Here is a 26,151-nt window from a genome sequence, read left to right as displayed (position 1 = left end):
CAACTCAATTCATTCACTCACCCTCCGTTAACCATTGGCAAGCTGTGAAATGCATACTCTGATATTTAAGAGGAATAATAGACCACAGTCTTCTTCTCAAATCTTCATAATCTCCATGTCTTTTTGCTTTCTCTGATGCGGATTGGGGAGGTGACAAACTTGACCACAAAAGTACCTCAGCTTATGCCGTATTCCATGGTTCCAATCTCATCTCATGGTGTTCGAAGAAACAAAAAATAGTGGCTCGGTCAAGCACTGATTCAGAGTATCGAGCTTTAGCATCGGCAGCCTCTGAAGTTTACTGGTTAAAATGCCTTCTTCGAGAACTCTAGCAACCACTTACTGCTATACCGAAAATCTGGTGAGATAATGTCTCGGCCACATTTTTAGCAGCCAACCCAGTCTTTCACTCTCGGTCCAAACACCTTGAACTTGATTTTCATTTCGTTAGAGATCAAATTCGACATAAAAATCTTCAGGTATCTTACATTCCCACTGATGATCAGATCGCCGATGTCTTAACTAAACCTCTATCCAAGCAACAGTTTCTTGACTTAAAGGGCAAACTGATGGTAGTTCCTCCCATCCGTTTGCGGGGGGATATTAAGGAAAGTTGACAGTCAATCTCCAAAATCATAGGCATTCAATTATACAATCCCATTTTAGAGGAATTCTGTTGTAACGTTTCCATGTATACAGGGATTTGATTTTAGTAAGTTAATCATTCTGTATATATTTGTTGACAATGGCAATCAAAGGTGTGAGCCAATTACAAATCATCTGTGCATCTTTTTACACCAATCCCCTTCAATTTAAACTACTTAAAAAATTACTTTTAAATAATTTTATCAAATTAGCTATTTATTTTTAAATTGATTTATAATTAAAATTATATTTTAAATTAAAAGTTAAAAGTAACTAATTCAAATACCCAATAAATCATATTTCTAAAATGTTATACATTTTTGTTAATTATATAAAATAATATTTTTAATATATATATATATATATATAAATTGCACGTATAAATTTAATTCTTTTGAAAAGCACGTCTAAATTTTATGTTAAATAAAATATATAATATTAAATTAATACTACAGGAAAAGATATATTAACAGTATCTTACAATTTAAAATTTTTAGTGTTTTCCTTTTAAATTTGGCAAGAACATGATACAAGTTTAAAAGGGATAATCGACAAAATTAAAAGATTTGCCTCATTGCATTAATACTTCATTAACTGGATTTTTTTTTTCATTAACTTCAACTCGGAGATTCGCAGCAGACAATATCTGCACATGTAGTTTAATGACAATCTCCTCACCCTGTTGTTCTTACATATAAGAAAATCTCCATTATATTATCCCAAGAAATTTAAGAAACTGTTGCCAAAAATACGAGGATTCATCAGAGCCTTGAAAATGGTTTTGGCGAAGCAAATAAAGTGGAAGTTGGTGATACATATGGGGCCTTATTAGGACTAGTTTTACTTGAATGATTGCCTCTCTCTTCTTCTTCCTCTTTCTCTTCACATTCTTTCTCTCCATTAACCTCCTTTGCTGCATCATCGACCATCTATTGTTCAAATTTGTAAATTCAGCAGTTAGTAACAATAGAATCATGCAAGTTAATGTGTCAATATTCACTGTGAGATTCAAGAAGCCAGATATTTTGAATTAATTACTTCTGAAAATTAAATATTAACAAAGTACGAGTTTTATTTATTTTTCCTTTGCGGCAAGCGATCATCAGGATGGTCGACTACCTTCACTTAGCTTTAAGTTCGATATTATTCAAACTACTAAATTACTAATTCCCACTATATATATAAGAATTGGTTTTGACAAATGTGAATACCATCTAAAATTCAAGAATGATTTGGTGAGATAAATATCTAGGTTAATTCACACGGAGAAAACGATTATTCATTAAGATACATAGAAATAGCAAACGGATTTCATAATCCCTAATTTATTAAAAATTCAAAGAAAATTTTTAGTTTATATATATATATATATATATATATATATATATATATATATATATTAGTTTTTTTTGACATGTGCGCTTATCTTTTTTAATATGTTTTTAAAATCTAATTTTTTATTTAAAAATTTATTTTTAATTTATTCAAATTTATAATCTAATTGTGAAAATAATAAATAATAATAAATTTTAAATAATTAATTACAAACCGATTTAAATGAGAAATATTACACCAAAAATCATATTCAACATAAAAATATATAGAGTTTATAAAAAAAAGCATTAAAATAATATATTAATACCTTCTTTTAAAATAAATAAATTATAATGCGTAAAAAATTCTATTAAATTAAGAATCTCAACAAATAGAATGAGGCAAAACTCTTATATATATATGTGATTATATAAATAAAAATTATATATAGAGATTTTAAAAAATACACCATGTGTGGTTTATCGCTCAATTGTTTAAGAGAGAAAATTTTTATTTTCACTAAATAAATATGTTGATGTTTTATACAGTTAAATTATCTTCATATCAATTAGCATAATGCTAACATGATAATTTTTTTTATTTCAATTAATGTTATTGTCATTTTATTTTTATAATAAATAATATATGTGTCACGACCTAGCCTATGGGCCGGACTGGCACAAGGACCTGGGCTAGCCTAAAACTTCCGAGGCCCGTATTAAGCCTAACTATTCCTCAACCCATGACTAGGCCCACAATTTAGGCTTAATATGCATATAAAATAATTTAAATTAAACTGTTATGATTTTATTTCAAGCCAACTTAGTCCAGTAATTATCAGAAACTAAAATTAGGAGAGCCCAACTCAACCCTGTTACATCATTTATAAACTATTTAAAACTCATAAAATTTTTTCATTTATTAATTCAAAAACTTAAATTCATGCAGTCCTTGACAAGATTAATGCTACTACTAGTACATGCGGAGTTCTAGATTACAAATTTAGATAATAATAACACAGTTAAGAAATTTTTATTTTCATAACCTACGAGGAAAGGAACAGGTTATTCTGAAAAATGTCTTCTCCTATAGCCTGGAAAAATATGCTGAACAGGAGTGAGCGTTCGACTCAGAGAGTAAAATATCAATTTTAACCATAATCTCTATAGCTATTTAAAGCTAATGCACCCTATGAAGTGAAATGCAACATCGTCATAAATTTCATACAAATCACATCAAAAAGGCAATTTGGAGCACTCACACACCCGAGAGTGTCAAACAATACATATATGACAGCTGATCCCCTATACAACCCTCTTAATCCAACCTCTGCCAGCGAAGATCTCAAGTCAGACTTTCGCTTAATGAACCAAATACGGGGTCCCAGCAAAGAACTCAAGCCATGTCTACCCCGAAGGACCGGGTTCCAACGAAGATCTCAAGCCGTGTCTACCCGTCCTGTCCATATCCAACACTATACCACAAGCACGCACATTGCTTCAAATTATCACAAACAACATCCATGACACTTTAACAGTTATGAATGCAACATAAAACGTGCCTAGAGTTTAACCACATAGATATATACATATGAGTGATGCATGGGCATGCTTGAACATATAATAATATCGAAATTATAATTAAAATTAATATTTTACTCACAGTACACCGAGAACTATTGTGGCTGCTTGATGGAGGAGAATAGCTAACATCGATCACCTAATAATTAAATTATAAATTTATTAGTACTAAGTCAAAATAAAACTCTAAAGAGGCAACAGATAGCCTAATTTATGCCAGAATCCGGCAGATTTTTCCCTATACTTGGGACCTACTCAACCTGCAAAAGGCTTCAAAATACAATTCTATATCTGCCAATCACACAATCACAACTCAATCACATCACAAGGCCCCTCCTGGGCCCATCCAAACAGTCAACAAGCACAATATAAAAAATTACAGTTTAGTCCTTATAATTTAACCCTTTTGCAAAAACTACCCAAACGAGTTCTAAAAATTCCAAAACTTTGCCCCGCGGTCCTTAGCAATATTACTAAGCTAATGCAAAAGGAATTATAATTTTCTAAGCTATCACGAATATTTTATTCAAGAATATTACTCAATTCTATAAGTTTCCAACAGCTAACATATTCTTAATTCAACCCAATTCAGTATTCACATATTTAAACCTCCATCCTCAAGCTTCAACTAATCATATAAAATTTAAATATCATAATTTCAAATAATTTTATATGCTCATATGCTAAAAATCTAACTAAAGTCCATCTATATTTTTCAAAAATATTCTACAATTACTCAAAAATTCAATAAACACCATAGAATATCTCCAAATAATTTTACTTTCATCATATATTTTTCTTAAAATTTTTTTTCAATTTTTCCTGTTTAAGAAACACTGCATTTATGCTCCACAGACAGAGAAATAATGAAAATAATCTTACCCGAAGCTTGTCTGTGTCTCAAAAATTCCAAAAATGTATGAGGAAGCCTCTGGAAGTTGAATCATCTCCAAAGCTCACCGGAGCCACCGCCGGAACCACCGAGCACGATGGCCGGCCGCCGGTCACCGGTGATATTTGTCGGATCTGATCATACTATCATGTTTCTTTCCTCTCCCTCAGTCCATAAGTGGTCTCGGATCGTCAATCCAACGGTCGGATCATCCTAGATCTAACCCAAAATCTTGAAAAACCTGAAACTTCTCTCCTCCATATCTCACTCATCCGACCTCCATTTGCTGCAAAATGGGTATCAAAAGAAAGCTCTCGGAACAAGCTTTCCAACGCCACCTGAATCACCTCGATCGGACGTCGGATGATGCCGGAATTACATCGAGAAGTTTTTGCCCACTGTGCACGCGTTAAGGAGGAAAACTCTTCCATTTGCGCCACTGCCAGCGCTGCTCCGGCTAGCTGGCAGCTTGCCGGTGTGGCCCAAGGTGGGGGGACGCCTTGCCGACCGGCCATGGTGGTTGGAGGCTTACCAGTCGGAAGAAAAAGGAAGGGAGAGGGAGAGTTTAAAGGGGGGGGGGGCTGCTGGTTTTGGCTTTTTTTTTTTTTTTTGGGAATGAATCTGGACAGAAATGTTGTCCAGAATCATTCTTGAAAAAATTTTAAATTTAATGTTTAATTTAATTTAATTTTTTTTTTGTTACATTTTTCCCCCCTTAAGAAAAATTTATCCTCGAATTTTCGAATAAACAAGAGGTAAGGAAAAGAAGATTATTAGAACAAGTGCAATCATTACTCCTCGTATATTATATATAACATTATACTGCTTTCTGATTCTACTATAGTGTCCTAACTGTCATCATCTCTTCCTAGAGATGCTCTTATCTCTTGGCTATTCATTGACCATTTTTCTGACATCTCAAGTATTCATTATAACTCCACTACTCTCGACTTGATAACTGATAACTTTAATCAACTTTGGCGCTTACCTCACTTTTATTACGCCCTAATGTGTCTCTTGGTGACTTTAGTCTTCATTCCTTTGTTTCAATAATCTCTGTTTTCCCAAAACATGACATATGTTCCTTATCCTAAGGCATCCTATGAGTAGCTTTCCTGTAGCACTTATCATATAAATCTCGTTCGAAACCTTTACTTATCCTTTGACCTTAACGGTTAGTACCAATGCTTCTTCTTATTTTCATGATACTTCAAATTTCCAATCTATTTGTGTCATCACTAAGGTACTTAGACCAACCTCTGTCTATCTTAGGTAACTAGTTAGGTAGAATTCCATCCAAGGGCTAAGTGTACCATTTATCAACATTGGAAAGCAAACTGGGTCTCTTCTCTTATATGACAAAAGTATTTATATTCCTTGACAACTCAGTCCATGCGACTTTATTGTTTCTCACTCCTCCTCTGGAATGAGAATATCCTGACTTCTTTATAAAGCTTCTTATTATATGGCCTACTTCTGATGCATTTGCACTTAGATCAAGGCTCCACTGCTCCTTTAATCTATCATCTCATAATAACTTGTTTTAAATATCTCTTAGTGTGTTCCTAGCATACATAGTCCTTCTTATCCTCATCATTATAACTAGCTTTACCAAGCTTTCTTTCTGTCCTTTGGATCTTATCCACTTCCTTTTCCTGTTTCTACTATTGTTGATATCTTTCCAACCTACTGTACTTATTCTTTAACCTTTATTTTCTCTCATTCTTATACTTTTTCCTTCAAGGATGTCCATCCCATCATCAACTTTAACTTTCTTTTTATTTCTTAGTCCTATCTTGATTACTAATTCCATTACTTCGGGAATTCTAACCTTATGATTTACTCCTACCAGCACATTCTTCACCTTATGTAACACTTGTAATTAACCATGGAAAATTCTTTTTGTATCCCCTTTTTTCAACTTAACTATCAGAACATTATCATTCCCTACCAGCCTTAGTAGGAAATCGCTCATCCTGGATGGATAGGATGTAACACCCCTGTTTGCATAGCCTGGTAGATTTCACTGTTCCAATGACCGGTATTGGTCCGAAAAATTAAGAGGATTAGAACCACACTTAAGTCAATTAGAGAAGCCATAAATACAAATAATAAGTAATGTTCAATTAGTTAAGTATAAATAAGAAAAACAGAACATAAGAGGTTAAACGAGCCGAGAGTCACAGCGATGGGTGACCTTCTCGGGAATGACTGCGAAGTCATTTTAAACTCAAATTTCGAACCGTAAAAAGTGACGCTGCGATCCTTAGGACCCTTATAAACACAATGGAAAAGAGAAAATCACGAAAAATAACTGTTAAGCCAGTCAAATAATTAGGTAAGGAAGCAGGAAGAAATATGGAATTAATTGCAAACTGGGATGAACCGGCGAGGGGCAATTTGGTCAATTGACCCCGAGAGCTGACTCCTGACCTAACTATCAAATAAAATCGGAGAAAAGAAAATTTCAGAGTCAGGAATTAAATTAAAGAACTAGTAGAAAAATAAATTAAAAAAAAATAAAAAGAAAAAGTGTAGGGAGATGACATCATGCATGACATCATGCATGATGTCATAAGAGTAATAATTAATAAATTAATTAAATTGATTTTTTTTTGGGTCTTCCATAAGCTAAAATACATTAAAGAAATAAAAAGAAAAAAAAAATATCATTTTGGTCATCTTTTTCCCATTGTTGCCGCCTCACCCTTTTCCTCTCATTTCCATGAATGGCCCTCCATTAAAGCTTGCACTCAAGCTTTAATTTCTTTACTTAATCTTAATAACTCTCATAAAAACCTTACAAGAGCTTGTTATCTCAACTTAAAAACAAGAAAGAAAGAAGAAAAGAAGAGAAAAATTGAAGATTGGATATTAAAGTTGAGGTAAGCACATCAATTTGAAAGTTTGTGATTATTTGTTGTGTTTTTAGTATGAATTAGCTTGCAATATGCTTAAAATAAAAAAAAAATAGTGAGGGACCATTACTGAAATTTCGGACAGCAGGTGATGGGAGTATGATTTGCATGGTTTGATGGATTTAAATGAGTTTGGAAACTTTATTTAGTTGAATGGTTAGGATTAAAAGCATTAAATGTGGTTAAATACAACAATTTAGTAAGTTAGGGTTTTGGGACTTAGGGTTTATGAACCAAAAATGTAAGAAATGAGTAAATGGTGTCTTGGACCTATTGTGAAGTAAAAAATGGTCATTTGTGACCAAATGAGTTATGTTGTAATGGTTAGAGTGAAAGTCAAATTCGGAGGGAGTGTGGTCATGCTGCTGGCAGCATGACCAAGTCAACTTTGAGGGACCAAAAATGAAATTTTACAAGTCCAATTGATATGGGACCAATTGGGGATGAAAATAGACATAAAATGACACAATTTTCATTTAGGAACCATGCCCAAAAAGTGACCAAAACCTAGTGAACAAATTGACCAAAGTTGGAAAAGTGCAGGCTGCCCTGCACAAACTGACTAAATGAACAGTGTTTGTTTATTTAGTCATAACTCGAGCTAGGCAGGTCCAAATGACTTGAAATTTTACCAGTAGTTAGATGAGATATAGAACTAAAACTTTTATGAAGAACAAAAACCCAAATTCTGCCAAAAACCAAGTCATTTGGCCACCCCAAGTTGGTGACCCAAAACTGCCAGCACCAAATTTGCCTAGAAAATCTGGGTTGTTTCCAATCCGGCAGCTATGGTTCAAATGGCCATAACTTGAGCTACAAAACTCCAATTGGGATGATCCAAAAATGATAATAAACTTAGGATAATAAGGAACATTTTCTATGAAGGAAGTTTTGCCAAATTCTAACAGTAAAATTACCAATGGAACAGTGCAACTAGGAGCACTAAAACTGAAAATTTGACAATTTTGCCAAAAGGACTTAAGCTTTGAGAAAATGACCAAAACCAACAAATTTAATGACCAAAATGTGGTATGTGGGTGAAGTTGGAATTCTCATACCTATTAAGCCTTAGAAAGTCAACAAATTGACTTGAATAGTGTAGTGAATAGTAACCCGAAGCACAAAATTTCAAGAACGACGAGTTTAGCACGTTAGAGCTAGGTAAAAATGAGGCTAAATTTATTTTGGATTTATGTTAAGTTCTAGTACTAAAACATTGTAAAATTGTGTGTTTCAGTTGAAAAGAATATCGGGAAGGAACCCGAGGAACCGAGTCGAGGCTAAGGGGCGACTCGCTTGAGGTTTGCGCACAACGTATACTTTTTATAATTATCTTCTGCATACTGTTTTGAATAATGTGAAATATTGAATTATGACATTCTTATGATGTTTGATTTTAGATTGTGAAAGTTATTGTGTATATTTTAAATGACAACGTTTAGCAAATTGTTAAGATAAGTTTTGAAACCACAGTGTCATGACCATATATTTGAACACCTCACTAGCACGACTAGTGGGGATAATTAGTTTCGAATTTTGATTCCTTCTCTGGAGAAGTGTTGAGGTGTGCCAGTAGAAGAGGATGTGAATGGATATCCATATATTTGAGCTAGCTAGCCTTGTGATGTGATTTCTCTTTAGCCTCTGGCTATTGAGATTCTATTTGTTTTGAATGGCATGATCTAACTGTGGGTTTTATGAAATGTGTTTTGATACTTTGAAATGAACTTGGTTTGCATTTAAAATCTCATAATGCATGATTTGTACTTAATTCTCATGTTCAGCCAAATTTTTGAATAAATGTGATTTAAGTTTTGCATAAAGATTATTTTAGTATGTTGTGCACCACTGAGTCCTAGTACTCAGCGATAGCTTCTATTGCTGTCGCAGATATAGAGACTAGAGAAGCAGCAGATTGAGTTGCTGAGGTGTGAGGAGCTATCAGCTTAAAGTCTTCGGGTATAATTTATACCCTAACTGTAAATATTTCTTTTGATGTATGTATTGCATATAAATGTATGGACATGTAAATGGGTCTTGAGCAGCTTGTACAAAAATTTGTATGAAATTTGTAATAAAGTTTAGTTTGTGTTTCTTTTGATATAAATTTGTAAGGATGTGTATAAATTGTTTTGTCTTTAATGAAATATGAGTGGAACTATTTTATTTAATTTGAATAAAATTTATTGTTAGTATTTTGAGGATTATTGAATTTTGAACTTGAGAAATTGATTGAAATGAATTGAGTTTGATTGTGAAATTGAAGTAGTTGTTGAGAAAAATTTTTAGAAGTGCTTTTTACAGGTATTTGAAGAACTGGTTTTTCAAAATACAGACATAACTCTGTCAAAATTTTTATAAAATTTGTGAAAAAACAAAATGGACCAAAAATATTAACTAGATTTACTTTTGATCATATGTTTTAAATACCTATTAGAAAATGCTCACCACTTGTCAAAAGTAAGAAAATTGTTTAAAATCCCTTGTAGGGTACTTAATGAGTTATCAGTAGGTGAAGTTTAGTAGTTTATTAGGTATTCTAGGGGATCATATTATGCCTTACAGAGGGGTAAGGTGTGACATAGGAGCCCCTGAAACTATAAGTTCCATCTGAACTAACACGGCTGTAGGAAATATATGCCATGCCTCAATTCCAAATAAAATACTTCACGTGTTCATTGTCCTTAATATAATCACATATACTGCCTATAGCTTTCCAAACTTCAGCCTCAACTTTTCCCATTAGCAATAATTTCATCTATTGAAACTCATCTACAATTAGTATTTCCTCCAGCTCATAGTTTAAGACAGTTGCAAGCCTTAGTAGCTAACTCAACTTAACTCCTGTTATTACTCTGATCGTCCTTTCATACTTAACACTAGGTATGCACTTACTATCATTCTCATATCAGGAAATTGTGTATGAATTGGTGCCTACCAAACTCTCAAATAACTAGGTCTCCTTGATTCAGTCTCTGTTCCTTATATAACCCTCTAGAACCAAAAGCACGAGCTAAACTTGAAAAGAAAGAAAAATATCCTCTTATATTCAACTGCGCCTGATTGTCCATATAATAACGCTTAACCTATGTTTCTTGGTCTTTCTCTTTAAATTTCATCATCTCCTAGCACAATTGTGCTCTACCTATAAGGGATCATCTGCATGAACCCTTTACCATATTATTGTCCTTCCTGACATAATATTTTATAATTTATTAACTTTACTTATACTCGACCTATGATTCATATCTATCATCGTTTATATTGTGCCCTTAACTTTTGTTGAATCCTGAAAGATTTCTCTTACTAATAGATTCTTCCAACACTAATTCCACCTTTACCTATGGTTATTAATTTGATCCTTGAACTTTCTAGTGATTTATAACCACTCATACTTGTCACTTTTCATTCTACCCCTACTGTTGTTCTGTCATTATTGCTTCACTGCAAAGTGATTCTGTTGATCACACTGAAAACGTTTGCTTGACATTCATAATGAACCTCTAAATACCTTCTCACTATCTCAAAAGTCTAACCTAAAGCCTCTGTGTCATTATCTATCATTCTTTTCCTCTCATCATACCTATTTGATCCCTTAGATTGACTTTTATTCAACTTACTATTTACTAACTTCTTTTTTTCTGCCTAATTAGATAGTCCGCAATACCATCACACACCTTCTAGCTTTTTCCCATTATTATTGTATTCCTCGCCTAATCATCTTGATACTGTTAATAAGTTAAAAGAATCTTGCCCCATTGCTATTCACTTCACTTTAGGAATAGTGAATAGATAAAGTGTGATCCAATCATGTAACTCCAAGCTCTATATTTTAGCCCTTGGCACTACCTCAACTACATCATGCTATGAGTATCACATTACTAGATTCCACACCTCCATCACTATTCTCACTAATGTGGTCCCATTTTGGGTTCTCCATCCTTGTCATTCACCTTGCTAAGAATAATACTTAGCCTACCCTATATCTTAACTTTGTTCCTTTTATTATGCGCTCTTCAGGTTGTCCTTTCATTTATTTCCTTTGTCTTACCCAAAATAGAATTTGACTATTCTATCCCTGGTTCCATTCTTCTTCCTAACATGACAGTTGTACTTGCTAACTATATCTTTCAGAGTCTCTACCGCATTATCACATATCTGTGCTACTCAGATTTGGTCCTTTGACCACTCTAGTTAGTACTTCCACTGGCATTTAGATTATATTGCATCTGCAATCAATTGTCCAAACTTTCATTCTGCACTTTCTCTATCCATTGGCCTTCTGTGATTTATCATCACTAATTTATTACTCTTAACACTATTATAATTAGATTATACTATTGTTTTGAATAATATGAAGTTACAAAGGAACTCAGGAAATTGCAGTCATACTTTTATTGTATGATCTTTATTCTTATCCTTTAGCTTACATAATACCCTTACTACCTCGAGAACTGATTCTGTAGATATGGATGATTTAATGCAAAGCATACCAAATGAAGAGAATGTTTTCATTGGTGGAGATTTGAATGGACATATAAGAAGTGATAGACAAGTTTATGAGAATGTTCATGGAGGTTTTGGTTTTGGCAGTCGAAATGAAGAGGGAAAAAGTATCCTAGATTTTGCTATGGCATACAACCTAATACTAGCAAATACCTACTTTATAAAAAGAGAGTCACATTTAGTGACTTTCAAAAGTGGGCAACATAAAAGCCAAATCGACTTCCTCTTAACTAGGAAGACAAATAGAGCTTTATGTAAGGATTGCAAGGTCATGCCCAGTCATTCAACTATGGAAGCGATCTTTCTTATTAGAAGCTTGATGGAGAAATATAGAGATGTGAAGAAAGATCTACACATGGTTTTTATTGATTTAGAGAAGGCTTATGATAGTGTTCCAAGAGATGTCTTATGGAATGTGTTAGAACAAAAGAGGGTATCTATTAGGTATATATAAGTATTGAAAGATATGGATGAAGAAGCAACTACTATTGTGCGCATAGTGGGAGGGGACACAAGAGATTTTTCGATCTCAATTGGATTACACTAAGGATCAGCCATAAGGCCTTACCTTTTTACATTAGTTTTAGATGAATTGACGAAACATATACAAGAGTGTGTTCCTTGGTGCATATTGTTTGCAGATGATATTATTCTGATAGATGAGACACAAGAAGGAGTCAATAGAAAGCTAGAGCTTTGGAGTAGTACTCTAGAGTCAAAGGGTTTTAAGTTAAGTAGAACAAAGACAGAATACATGCATTGCAAATTCAGTGAAGGCCAAACAGGTGATAGGGAAGGAGTTAGTTTGAATGGAGTGGTACTGTCCCAAAGTAATCACTTTAAATATCTAGGCTCAGTCCTTCAAGTAGGTGGGGGATGTGAGAAGGATGTTAATCATAGGATTAAAGCCAGATGGTTGAAGTGGAGACGTGCCATGGGAGTTTTATGTGATCATAAAATTCCCAATAAGTTGAAAGGAAAATTTTACCGTACAGCCATACGACCGGTTATGTTATATGGTAGTGAGTGTTGGACACTGAAAGAGTCATACGCGTCTAAGATAAGAGTTGCAGAGATGAGAATGTTAAGGTGGATGAGTGGCCATACTAGACTAGATAAAGTCCGTAATGAGAGTATTAGAGAAAAGGTAGGAGTGGTGTCAATTGAAGATGAGTTGAGAGAAGGGAGATTGAGATGGTTTGGTCATGTGAAGTGTAGACATACGGAGGCTCCAGTTAGACAAGTAGAGCACATTAGGTTAGAGGATAGAAATAAAAAAAGGGGTAGACCTAAATTAACTTGGAGGAGAGGAGTATAACATGACCTAGAAGCATTACACATTTCTAAGGATTTAACCCAAAATCGTTTAGAGTGGAGAAAGCGAATCCACATAGCTGACCCCAAATCTTTGGGATAAAGGCTTAGTTGAGTTGAGTTGAGTTGAGTTTTGTATTTACTCAATTAGCCAAAACTTAAGATACTGGGCACCCAAACCCGTCATCTAATTCAAAGGATTTACATCCTTCATGATCTAATAATATATAATTCCTATAATGGAACTTATATCAATCTCCAGAATACCCGAGCCAGCTACTCTCTACCACACTTTACAATCCCATCTGGGGCACTATTTTGTTGGTCACCATTATTAGTAATAAACCCCTATTCCTCTTGAAAGAATAAGACCACTTTCCATCATAATTGACTGCAAAAAAGGTACTACATCTTCCACCTTGCCAAAACCATGTCAAATTAATGACTCTCTTATCATATCATAACTCTGTAAATCATCAATTCATAGTTTCGACCTTCTCTGGGTAATAGGGTTGTACTTTACACCTTCCTGATACACACAAGGTATACTATTCTCACTAAGCTCTAAGTAAAATGTTTGTCGTACTACAAAAATGATCCAAATTTCCATACTAAAGACCAGATGGTCTCACTCTATAGGTGTCACCTTTACTTTGCAACTAATCCGAAACCTCTAGTCTGATGGCAACTCTTGAAGTAACTCTAGCTCATGATAGGGTAACCGAGTAGTTATCACCCAACTGTGACCTTTCAATATTCTAACTCTAGACCTCGAACCAGGAGTTCCCAACTCCTCTGCAGATATAAAAACTCTGTTCTAGCTTAACTATACCAAAACAGAGGTTATCCGCAAACACCCTCATTATGGAGCACCACGGGGATGCACGCAGCTCTACACAACAATCCCATGTCAGTGCTATAATCTGCAGCTTACAGAGCAGACATTGAGAGTATTGCATAGTTACTACGATACGTCCTGACAGACTAGGTCTCTTAATTTTTTATCTCTCTCGAATCTACTATTATCATAAACTTACTCTGACTGGGTCATCCACTGACGACTGCCAACAGTGGTATCCTCATCCTTATCTAGGGCAACTCTACTTTCAAGACTCACCTTTATGTACTCGTGCCTTGCATGAAATGGGTACACCATTTAAATCCATACAGACAGAAACATAGTGTTTTTTGGAGTACATATCCTCATGACAGACCTCAACATGTCTGCTAACTCTATTTCACATTTCTATGTACTCCACGAAAATCGAGACACTAACTGCAGCACTTTTATATTTCTCGAGGTATAATGCAGAATCTAGAAACAAAAAATTACAGAAAAAGACAAAATAGAATCCTATACTCTGCATGTAACATCCTAACAATACTCCTTTTACACTCCCAAGTATATTATTTCCCATGAATCTAGAGCCTAAGCTCTAATACCAACTTTATCAAGACCCAACCGATGGGCTGGACCGATACTAAGACCTGGGCCAGCATAAAGCCCCCGAGGCCCGTAGTAAGCCTAACTATTCCTCAACCCATGACTAGGCCCACAATTTAGGCCCAATATACATATAAAATAATTTAAATTAAACTGTTATGATTTTATTTAGGGCCAACTTAGCCCAGTAATTATCAGAAACTAAAATTAGGAGAGCCCAGCTCAACCCTGTTACATCATTTACAAACTATTTAAAACTCATAAAATTTTTTCATTTATTAATACAAAAACTTAAATTCATACCATCCCTGACAGGATTAATGCTACTACTAGTACATGCGGAGTTCTAAATTATAAATTTAGATAATAATAATACAGTTAAGAAATTTTTATTGTCATAACCAGTGAGGAAAGGAACAGGTTATTCTGAAAAAGGTCTTCTCTTGTAGCCTGGAAAAATATGGTGAACAGGAGTGAGTGTTCGACTCAGAGAGTAAAATATCAATTTTAACCATAATCTCTATAGCTATCTAAAGCTAATGCACCCTGTGAAGTGAAATGCAATATCGTCATAAATTTCATACAAATCACATCAAAAAGGCAATTTGGAGCACTCACACACCCGAGAGTGTCAAACAATACATATATGGGAGCTGATCCCCTATACAGCCCTCTTAATCCAACCTCTGCCAGTAAAGATCTCAAGCCGGACTTTCGCTTAATAAACCAAATACGGGGTCCCAGCGAAGAACTCAAGCCGTGTCTACCCCGAAGGACCGGGTCCCAGCAAAGATCTCAAGCCATGTCTACCCGTCCTGTCCATAACCAACACTATACCACACGCACGCACACTGCTCCAAATTACCACAAACAACATTCATGGCACTTTAACAGTTGTGAATGCAACAATAAAACGTGCCTAGAGTTTAACTACATAGATATATATATATATATATATATATAAGTGATGCATGAGCATGCTTGAACATATAATAATATTGAAATTACAATTAAAATTAATATTTTACTCACAGTATACCGAGGACTATTGTGGCTGTTGGATGGAGGAGAATAGCTGACATCGATCAGCTAATAATTAAATTATAAATTTATTAGTACTAAGTTAAAATAAAACTCTAAAGAGGCAACAAACAACCTAATTCATGCCGGAAATCCAGCAGAGTTTCCTCTATACCTGGGACCTACCCAACCTGCAAAAGGCTTCAAAATACACTTCTATATCTGCCAATCACACAATCACAACTCAATCACATCACAAGGCCCCTCCTGGGCCCATCCAAACAGTCAACAATCACAATATGAAAAATTATAGTTTAGTCCTTATAATTTAACCCTTTTGCAAAAACTACCCAAACGAGCTCTAAAAATTTCAAAACTTTGCCCCGCGGTCTTTAGCAATATTACTAAGCTAATGCAAAAGGAATTATAATTTTCTAAGCTACCACGAATATTTAATTCAAGAATATTACTCAATTCCACAAGTTTTCAACAGCTAGCATATTATTAATTCAATCCAATTCAATATTCACATATTTAAATGTCGCAAGGAGTTTTGCGGTCGCCTGGACAAACTCTCACCGAAGTGGGAAAGAGTGAGGAGTCACCACTTTAATTTTGAGGGAAATTAAAGAAAATCATTTGTGAAATGCAAATTAAAATAAAACCACTTCAAATACAGAGATTCTAGGTTCGGGGTCCGTAAACGGGTGGGGAAGGTGTTAGGCACCCCACCTCGTCCCTCAATGAGGGTGAGCAGATTTAACCTTACGTTCTTTATAAATTAGAATCGATAGTTAGGGGGGTTCGAATGGAAATGTTAATCCTTTTGATAAAAAGGAATATTTAATTTTTCACTAATTCGGATTACCCAGATACATAAGTAAATGAGACAACCTTAGTGAATTGGTGTTGTATTATGGTTTTCGTTTGTGGGATTACTTTGCATATTTGTTAGAATTCGATTTGAGAATCGGATAAGAACTCTCCTCCAATCCCTTTTAGATTAAATTTCGATTGGAGATCGGATAAGAACTCTCCTCCGATCTCTTTTAGATATTTATTAGAATTTTTTGGATTGAGAATCGGATAAGAACTCTCCTCCGATCTCTTTTAAATATTTATTAAAATTTGGATTGAGAATCGGATAAGAACTCTCCTCCGATCTCTTTTAAATATTTATTAAAATTTGGATTGAGAATCAGATAAGAACTCCCCTCCGATCTCTTTTAGATATTTATTAAGATTTTGGATTGAGAATCGGATAAGAACTCCCCTCCGATCTCTTTCAGATATTTATTAAGATTTTGGATTGAGAATCGGATAAGAACTCTCCTCCGATCTCTTTCAGATATTTATTAAAATTTTGGATTGAGAATCGGATAAGGATTTTTCCGACCTCTTAAAATTTGATTACAGCTACACATCATAAGAGCCTATGATTAAGGGTTCTGGCATCCGACGATGCCGGGAACCTGAATTAGGCCTCTTTTAACTCATTGGTACCTCATGACTAGATGGGGGACATCAGATTGAATTTGACCGACCCCCTATGTGATCGCCTTACTAATACCTTCCGGCAGGCAATATTTGCTTTATTTCATTTGTTAATTCTGAAACTCAATTTATTCCGACACTCTACCTGACCTAGTCATTTTCTCGAGCTAGTCTAGTGGTTCGACTTCATAACTCTTTGATTTATTATCCGAACGTTTATTAAGAAAAAAACTCTTATGTCCAAATACTGCTACCAACACTTTATCCAACTACCTATACGTTACCCGTAACCTGAACACCCGCATTGGGAGATAAATAAAAGACCAAGAATAAATAAATGACATGAACTATTGCATCAAAAGATAAACTCATGAGAATAACCACCTACGTGGGACCTTCTGACACAAGACAAACTTTAACGAAAATTATGTGCATAAATAAAAAGAAAATAAAGACGAGCACTGGATAAGACAACGGTTCAAACACTCACCTGCAGGGAGTTGAACCTATTGAACTAACTATGGAGTAACGAATGTTGCAGAGTTTCGGGCTGACAGTCTGGGAACTAATGCTTGCCTTGAAATGACGAATGCCTAGTTGGCATATAATCGAACCGGAATGATAATGAATGAGATTGAACTCAGAAAATAAAAGTGGATATGAAGGTGGTGAAAACAGAACTGAAAACTAAAAAAAAGGGTATCACAGAGCAATGAACAAATTGGAAATCAGGAGTTCCAGTGTCCAACACTTCTTCAAAGAAAATACTTGAGAAAACTGGTTTCTAAAGTCTTTCTAGTTAAAAATAGCAGAGTAGCGAAACTGAATTAATTTTTAGAGCTTTTCCACTATAATTACCACCCTTTTTTTCGTGTCCCCTTTGAACAGTTTTCATGCAGGTATTTATAGGGACCGGGTGCCCCCCCATGAAGGGTCAGGATTCATTTTGAGTGAGATGGAAGGTTTGGATTTTGAAGGACATGATTGGACGCTTGGGAATTAAAGAGAATCAAAATGAACGGCTGAGATCCTTTTCAGAAATTTTTGTCCTTTTTCTCTTCTAATCTGACGGTTTAAATTTTCTTGTCCAGGGCGATCCGAGGGCTGGGAATAAAAGGCGCCGGTCTTGTCGTCTTCTTCTTTGATCCAAGGGCTCCGGGCTCGTCCTTACAAGTAAGATCAACGGTGGAGATTGGGATGCACAGTACTATCATGACATACTCTGGCACCTGTCAGCAATGTGGGCGATTCTGAGGCGTGCGGTGGAGATTTCGTCTGCGACGCTTTAACTACCTTGGCTCTGATTATGACGACAGTTAGCTGAAGTTGTCTTATTCTCTTTATTTTTCGACCTCCCCTCCCTTCCGATCTTTCTAACACGATCCTTTTCCGATCTCTCATGTCGGGCTCTCCTCTTCCGACCTCTCCTACTTCGGTCTTCTCCTTTATCCGGTTCGATTCAGTCAAAGCATTTATTCCTTCGATTCTCAAGGCATCCGCTTCATTTTCTGCTCGCAATAAATGCTCAGACTTTCCCTATATATATACCTTCAACGGGAAAGCCCTTCGCATTTGATTTTCTCCTCTTTCTTCTCACATTTCCTGTTCTAACCACTCCGGCAATAATCCCGGCCATGATAGTTGCTTTTGATCTTTTTTCGATTGTCCTCTTTATTCCCCGACTGAAAATTTATGATCCTGGTGATCGGGGAATTATGACAACCTCATTTGATGACAGTGAGAGAACCGGACTAATTTGTCGACCTGGATCGAGGACCTCAATCGTGTTGATCTCGAATCGTTTGACCGATATGGTCGGCGAACTGATTTCGGGCGAGAAGACTGCTAATATTCCCCTTAACATCGGTGACTGCCTCTTGAAGTTCATTTGGCTCCTCACCACATTGGGCGTCCCGACTACAGCTCGGTTCTGGTCTATGACAGTAGAGATGACTCTCCATCCTCATGAGAGTCATAATCACCCCATCTGAGCTGTACGTCTATCCGCTATCTATGGCCGGACAAATCTTTTGATTCAGCCACGAGACTAGGCTTTGACATAGGCCTTTATTAGATAGGATATTCCACCGATCTCTAAAGATCGCCCCTATGATGTAATCAGACCTTTAATGTAATCCGATCTCTAGAGATCGCCCAAATGATGTAATCCGACTTTTAATGTAATCCATTCTCTAGAGATCGGCCAAATGATGTAATCTGACCTTTCGGAAATAAAGTTTTATTTTGACAACTATCATTTGCATTGATTATTTTCCGATCTCTGATGTGTTTATCCGATCCAGTTCCTAACTGAACAGCCCTTGACCGATCTGCACTTCCAAACATTCGCCTTAATTCACCTATCTCTAACTAGCCGATCTCTCCTTATAATGGGATTTCTGAAATATTCGTGAGACGTGTCAGAAAAAGCTGGCGAATCCAGCTAACCGATGCGCCTCTTGGGAGACAGTGAGCATTAAATGCTCAGACTAGTATAAATAGGGGATGAGTCTGCCAGTTGTTCCTTTATGTCATTTTCAGCCTTTCGCGAGCGATTCCAAAATCCTTTCATTTTTTCAAGTTCTTCCGACACCGATCACACTCCGGTAAGGGTTTTGATCTTTCTTTTATTTTAAATTTCTTCTTTTCTTTGAAAATGAGTGGTGCCGAGGGTCAGAGAGCGGCAAGCCCCCTTTCCATTTAGGTCTCGTGGTCGTCAGATGAGGTAGAGGTAGTCGGAACAAGCGGGGGATCTGATCCCCCTAGGACCTCCATTCCAGCCCGCGGTCAAGCAGCATCCTCGAGGCAAACACATTCTTCAGGGAGAGAAAACCTTCCCATGGACGAGCTGCCATCGATCCTTCAGGAAACTGACCTACAGTCGTTTAGCCAAGAGTATAACATTCAGCCTGATTCATACGAACTCATTAAGTGTCACGGCGATCTTCGAGCCGATCACTTCTTTGAAGAGAATGATATGATCATGGTATACGAAAAGCAACTAAAAGTCGGGCTGCGGTTCCCTCTCGACGACTTCTTCAAGGAAGTTTTAAAATTTTACCAAGTGTGCATAGCCCAAGTTCACCCGAACTCATGGCGGATCCTGGTGGCCTTCAGAGGCCTTTGCCAAGCCAAAGGACTCAGTCCAATGGTGAAGGTATTCGCCGAGCTACATAGGCTGACTCGCCGAAAGGACGATGAGTACTGGTTCTTTCAGGCGAAGCTACATTGCGGGCTCTTTACCGATCTGCCCTCCTCCCTGAAGAATTGGAAGAATCGCTTCTTTATTCTGAGGAGCAAAATTCCGAACGGCTTTAAGGGTTTCCCCCGTAGCTGGCTACACCAGGGCCCGTTAATTCCGAAGCGTATCACCTTGAATAGAGAAGAGGGCCTAATGGTGATGGAACTGAAAGATCAGGCGGCCAGACAGAAATTCTCTTATTTAGATGCAGTGACAGCCGAACTACATCATTGGACTATGCAGCTAGTCATCGGCCAAGAACGCGGGCTTCAACTCTCTGACCTCGGCTTCGGTACTTTCTACATCTCTGATCTTTGGGCCTTAGCGATCTCACTGACCTTTTCTTTGTGCAGGTATGGCGAGCGGCGAGGCTTCTAAAGAGAGCCGGAAGCGAAAAAGAAAGGTCTCCCAGAAAGTGCGGGAGATAAAGCAGGCCGAGCTGCTTCAGACGCCCAGGCATGATCCTGGGGAAATGCAAGGAGGCTCGTCTCAACCCTCGGGACAGCCGATCCCCGACATAGAAGTGGTTCGGTCTCCTCCTCGTCAAGAAGAGCCGCCACCACCACCCCCTCCAGTTGCTTCGAGTGCGGAAGGGGGTCCTTCCCAACCACCTGTGAGGACCCTTTCCCGCGGCGCCCAGATCTTGATCCACTCGCTGGAGAAGAACCGCATGGTTCAAGAGAACCCGGGTTTTGCTAAGGTCTTGGAGTCCTCCATCTGCCTTCGGGAGGATCGGGATAGGCTAACCTCGAACAGCCTCGACGATATCCTAATGCAAACCATGAGCCTGAGCGTGGAGAGTCTGGTGAACTAACATATTATCCGGGAGAAAGCTCACCGCTTGAGGCAGGATGTCGAGAAGGTGGGTTAGGATGCTGCTTCCCTCCAATCTCAACTTTCATCCGCCCAAAACTACATATCTGAAATTGAGGGGCGGATGAAATTTTACGAGGATAAGCTGGCCGAGCAGGCTCATGTTCTTGAAGAGATTCGAGCGCTCCGAGCTGCTGAAGTCGCTCGCCTCATTGAGGAGCTTAAAGCAAAAGAAGAAGAGGCAGTGACGAGGGAGGCCGGTGCTTATGTGAACGCTCATGGGGATCTCTTGGCCGAGTTCAGGAAGCGATATCCCGAGGAGGACTTCTCTTGGATGGTGGATCTGGCTCCCCAGGACGAAGGTGAAGATAGTGAGGAGGAGGTTGAAGGTGAGAGGGGAAGCGAACAAAATGTAGAACAGGCTGGGGGTGATCCTCCAGCCGAATGACTTATATAAATTTTAATTTGAAATGAAATGAAATTCCCTTTTTGTTCAATGAATGGATGGGATAGGAAAGTATCTGAATTGCATAAGCACTTGATTGTCTGAACATATCACAACAACTAAAAGTGATTATTAATCTAAGTGTAAGAGGTCGAAAAACACTATAAGCATGAGATCGGCTGAGAACAAATGCTAAACGGGACTTGATTAAAATTGGAAATTTAATTTGAACACTTAAGATCAGAATCATCATTAAACCATATTGGAACCTTAACTTTATCAGACGATTATTCTCAAACTTTTAAAAGGGAGATCGACAATAAGACTGGTGACATAAAGGTCTAGTGTTGGTTCAATTTCGTTTGACAAGAGAGATCGAAAATGTAATTGACTAGTCAGGAGACTTAACAATTAGTTTGAGAGATCGGTGAGGCTTTAAATGATATAGGGACTTAGTATTGATTCGATTCCTTTTGAGGAGAGATCGGAAATGTGATTGACTGGTTAGGAGACTTGACAATTGGTGAGGCTTTAGACTTAGTATTGATTCGATTCCTTTTGAGGAGAGATCGGAAATGTGATTGGCTGGCAAAGGGAGACTAAATACAGGGGATCGGTTTCAAAGTTTATTGATTTCGGGGATTGGCCAAAATATCGTGTCGACATTAAACCTCCATCCTCAAGTTTCAACTAATCATATAAAATTTAAATATCATAATTTCAAATAATCTTATATGCCCATATGCTAAAAATCTAACTAAAATCCATATATATTTTTCAAAAATATTCTACAATCACTTAGAAATTCAACAAACACAATAGAATATCTCCAAATAATTTTACTTTCATCATATATTTTTCTTAGAATTTTTCTCCAATTTTTACTATTTAAGAAACACTGCATTTATGCTCCACAGACAGAGAAATAATAAAAATAATCTTACCCGAAGCTTGTTTGTGTCTCAAAAATTCCAAAAATGTATGAGGAAGCCTCTGGAAGTTGAATCATCTCCAAAGCTTACTGGAGCCACCGTTGGAACCACCGCGCACAGTGGCCGGCCGCCGGTCACCAGCGACATTTGCCGGATCTAATCATACTATCATGTTCCTCTCCTCTCCCTCAGTCCATTAGTGTTCTCGGATCGTCAATCCAACGGTCGAATCGTCCTAGATCTGACCCAAAAGCTTAAACAATCCGAAACTTCTCTCCTCCATATCTCACTCATCCGACCTCCATTTGCTGCAAAATGGGTATCAAAAGAAATCTCTCGGAACAAGCTTTCCAACGCCACCTGAATCACCTAGATCGGACGTCGGATGAAGCCGGAATCGCGTCGGGAAGTTGCTGCCCACTGTGCGCATGTTGAGAAGGAAAACTCCTCCATTTGCGCTGCTGCTGGTGCTGCTCCGGCCAGCTGGCAGCTTGCCGACGTCGCCCAGGGTGGGGGGATGCCTCGTCGGCCGACCATGGTGGCTGGAGGCTTGCCGGCCGGAAGAAAAAGGAAGGGGGAGGGAGAGTAACAGGAGGGAGAGTTTAAAGGGGGGGGGGGGGGCGCTGCTGATTTTGGCTTTTTTTTTTTTTAATTTCTGGCAATGAATCTGGATAGACATATTATCCAGATTCATTCCTGGAAAAATTTTAAATTTAATGTTTAATTTAATTTATTTTTTTTTTGTTACAATATGGATAATAATAGTACGCTAGCATAAAATTTTAAGATATCAGTTTGATAAAATAAAAATTTTATCAATAGTGATAGCACAATAAATATCACATGATATATTTTTAAAATTATGTCTACCTTAAAATTTATTATTATTATTATTATTATTATTATTATTATTATTATTATATAAAGGTTAATAAAAGTGAGAAAAAATTATAAATTAGAGTGAATAGTAAAAAAGAATTTTATAATAAAAATTATATATAATATTTTTTTATTAATTACTTATATATATAATTAAATTTTTAATTATTTATATCTATTAAACTTTATTAATTTATTTGCTTAATTCTATATTTTTATTATTAATGTTGTGTGCAGGGATAGACCCACGTACCCATTTTTTTTAAATATTACTTTTCCTTTTTCTTTAAAAAATAAATATTATATATGAGGTTTTATAAATTTTATAATTATTTAAATTATTAAAAATTTTAATTTTAGTGACTAATTTTTTAATTTATCTCTAAAAATTTCTCTCAAAATTTAGAATAATAATTTTAACTAATTAGTCAATATTTAAAATTAGTTTTTCCATCAATTATGAAAATACATTAAATATTAAGAAAAAAAAATCTAATTTTTATGGTATAAAAATTTATCTCCATTCATTTATTCTCATAGAGTCAAAATTTTTAATTACAATTTATTATAACTTATTATTTTAAAACAAAAATAATTAAAAAATATATCTACACACAACTAAACTCTTAAACCTCAAATTTAGTTTTTCTATGATACTTTAAGTCTTTAATCCTCAAATTATAAATTAAATTTAAATATTAATGTCCTAATCGACAACTGAAAAAATATTATAATAAATATTAATTATAATTTATGGACCTTCTTTATTAATTTATTCTTAATTATTTAAAATAAATGTATATAGTTTATAAAACATCTTGATTATTGTTATTTGAACTTAAAAAATAAAATTTCTTTTATTTTTTTTATTTTACTATTGGCTCCAACCAGGAGTTAAAGCTCATTAATAATTTTCTTTAACTTTTCATCATTAATATTAGGTTAATGCTTACCGGATAATACAATTCAACTCAATTAAGCATTTATCCTAAAAATTTGGGGTCAGCTATATGGATTCTCTTTCTCCATTTTGAATAATTTTGGGTTATCCTCATAAATGTGTAATGCGGAAGAAGAGGAAGAAGAAAAATGCTTATCAGATAATAATGGCTATAAATTAATTAAGAGGAAAAAGAAAAATCTGTCAATTTTTTTTAATATAACTCTAACTAAGATTTAAATTTAAGATTGTATAGCTTTAGATATGATTCTAACTGATGTACTGAGTTAAAGCTTATATAGATAAAATTTTTATCATAAAATTTAACAGCATAGAGAAGTAATTAAAATGAGAGAGATCAGTGAGGAACCTTTCTAGTTATGGCTGGAAAGAGTGATGGCAGAATATCAACAAGACGAGTCTTAATGCGGTTCAAGGCATCTTTGGTGAGACCATGAGCAGCAAAAGTGACATCTTTAACCACGGTTTCTAAGAAGTGATGTGCAGTCTCCAAGGCATCGGCAGGGATGGCAGCAGCAGACAGCTTCTCCTTTATCACCCGCACATGTCTCCTTATCTCCTCCATCACCCCCATGCCTTAATTGCCTTGTTCTTCACTTGGATTGCCTTGTGTTGTCTCACATAGCTCCACTTCTTAATTTTGATAGTGATTTGGAAGATTGGGCTTAACTCCACCTTTAAAGAAATCTTATGGAGGAGAATTGTTTAAGTCATAAAAAGCATTTTATCAACTTAGGTAGTAGATGTGAGTAGGGCTGGCATGAAATTTGTAGAACTGGATATGTGCAACTGACCCAATATATTGGAATTAACTCCACCTCAAAAGACAATAACTTTTATGAGAAAAGAATTATTCAAAGCCTATTTTGGTAGAAAAATATATATATTTGGTAATTTTAGTGGTGTTCACTTCGAATCCCATGGGATCTATCCATCTAATCTAATATTTGTGGTCCTTTGACAAGGATCCTTGTAGTATTTTTTGTGAACCATAACAAGTGTCTATTTTGTTCTCTAAAAAACGCTGTAATTTGTAAGCACCACAGCTCTGTAGACACCACCCGTGTGCACCCGGTGTCCTCCCGTTGTAAGCAATTTTGGGACTCATTTTCATTTTGCAATAGACAGGTTCTTCGTTTTTATCTTGTGACGTCGCTACTCTTGATATATATGCTGATTGTCATAGTGTATAATAAAGACTACTTGCTACACACGAGAAACTGACTCAACTAGTTATCACAGCTGACTTCATAAAATAGAAAAAAGAAAGAAAGTGAAAGAAAACGAGATTAACCATTTTCTTTAACTCCTGCATCAGAAATTGGGAATGTTTTACTCACCTTAAAATTGGCATTGATGTTTAGATCTAAGAATGCAATACAATAATATAAGTTCAGTTCATAACTTAAATGGTATCAGAGCCATTATTAGCCATCCATGGCAGACTCCACTTCAGCCCTTGTTTTGTTTCTTCTTCTTCATCAATCCCGAATGTTTCTCAACTTCTTCGGTGAAGCTCACATCTTCAAATTATCTCCTCTGGAAAGGACAGATTCTTCCTCTCCTCAATGGGTACAATCTTGCTGCCAAGCAAAACTTTGGCTGATGGACAACCCAACCCCGAGTATCAACGTTGGTATTGTCAAGACCAACTCGTGCTATCATGGCTGTTTTCCTCAATTTCTGAACAGCTGCTGCCTCAGGTTGTTGGATCCTCCACTGCGAAGCAAGCATGGAATAAATTAGAAACTAT

General features: G+C 36.1%; 1 protein-coding gene across 4 annotated transcripts; it reads right to left on the bottom strand.

Annotated features, from left to right (window-relative positions):
• Window positions 1–1,199: 1,199 nt before the first annotated feature.
• LOC110665729 (uncharacterized) lies at window positions 1,200–25,224 on the bottom strand. 4 transcript variants are annotated; one of them, XM_021825975.2, is made up of 3 exons: window positions 24,748–25,223; window positions 3,622–3,678; window positions 1,200–1,574 (listed from the first exon to the last, which is right to left on the bottom strand). In XM_021825975.2, the coding sequence occupies exons 1-3, from the start codon at window positions 24,970–24,972 to the stop codon at window positions 1,407–1,409; spliced, it is 450 nt and encodes a 149-aa protein (XP_021681667.2). In that variant the 5' UTR covers window positions 24,973–25,223; the 3' UTR covers window positions 1,200–1,406. The 4 variants fall into 4 exon arrangements, with proteins under 4 accessions (XP_021681667.2, XP_021681668.2, XP_057988903.1 ...); XM_058132920.1 differs by lacking the exon at window positions 1,200–1,574 and adding an exon at window positions 2,886–3,052 and having other exon boundaries at window positions 24,748–25,224; XM_058132921.1 differs by lacking the exon at window positions 1,200–1,574 and adding an exon at window positions 3,060–3,433.
• Between the last annotated feature and the right edge of the window lie 927 nt (window positions 25,225–26,151).

Source organism: Hevea brasiliensis, chromosome 13 (genome assembly GCF_030052815.1).
Source record: "Hevea brasiliensis isolate MT/VB/25A 57/8 chromosome 13, ASM3005281v1, whole genome shotgun sequence".
NCBI lineage: Eukaryota > Viridiplantae > Streptophyta > Magnoliopsida > Malpighiales > Euphorbiaceae > Hevea > Hevea brasiliensis.
This window is presented reverse-complemented; position numbering and strand designations above follow the sequence as displayed.

Bases quoted from the DNA above. Each gene is read 5' to 3' on its own strand.
- LOC110665729 (XM_021825975.2), bottom strand. From the start codon at position 24,972: ATGGGGGTGATGGAGGAGATAAGGAGACATGTGCGGGTGATAAAGGAG. The intron at 3,679-24,747 runs GTTCCTCACTGA...TTTAATTATTAG, and splicing joins TTCCAGCCATAACTAGAAAG to GTGATCGATGTTAGCTATTC. The intron at 1,575-3,621 runs GTGAGTAAAATA...TTTGAACAATAG, and splicing joins ACAATAGTTCTCGGTGTACT to ATGGTCGATGATGCAGCAAA.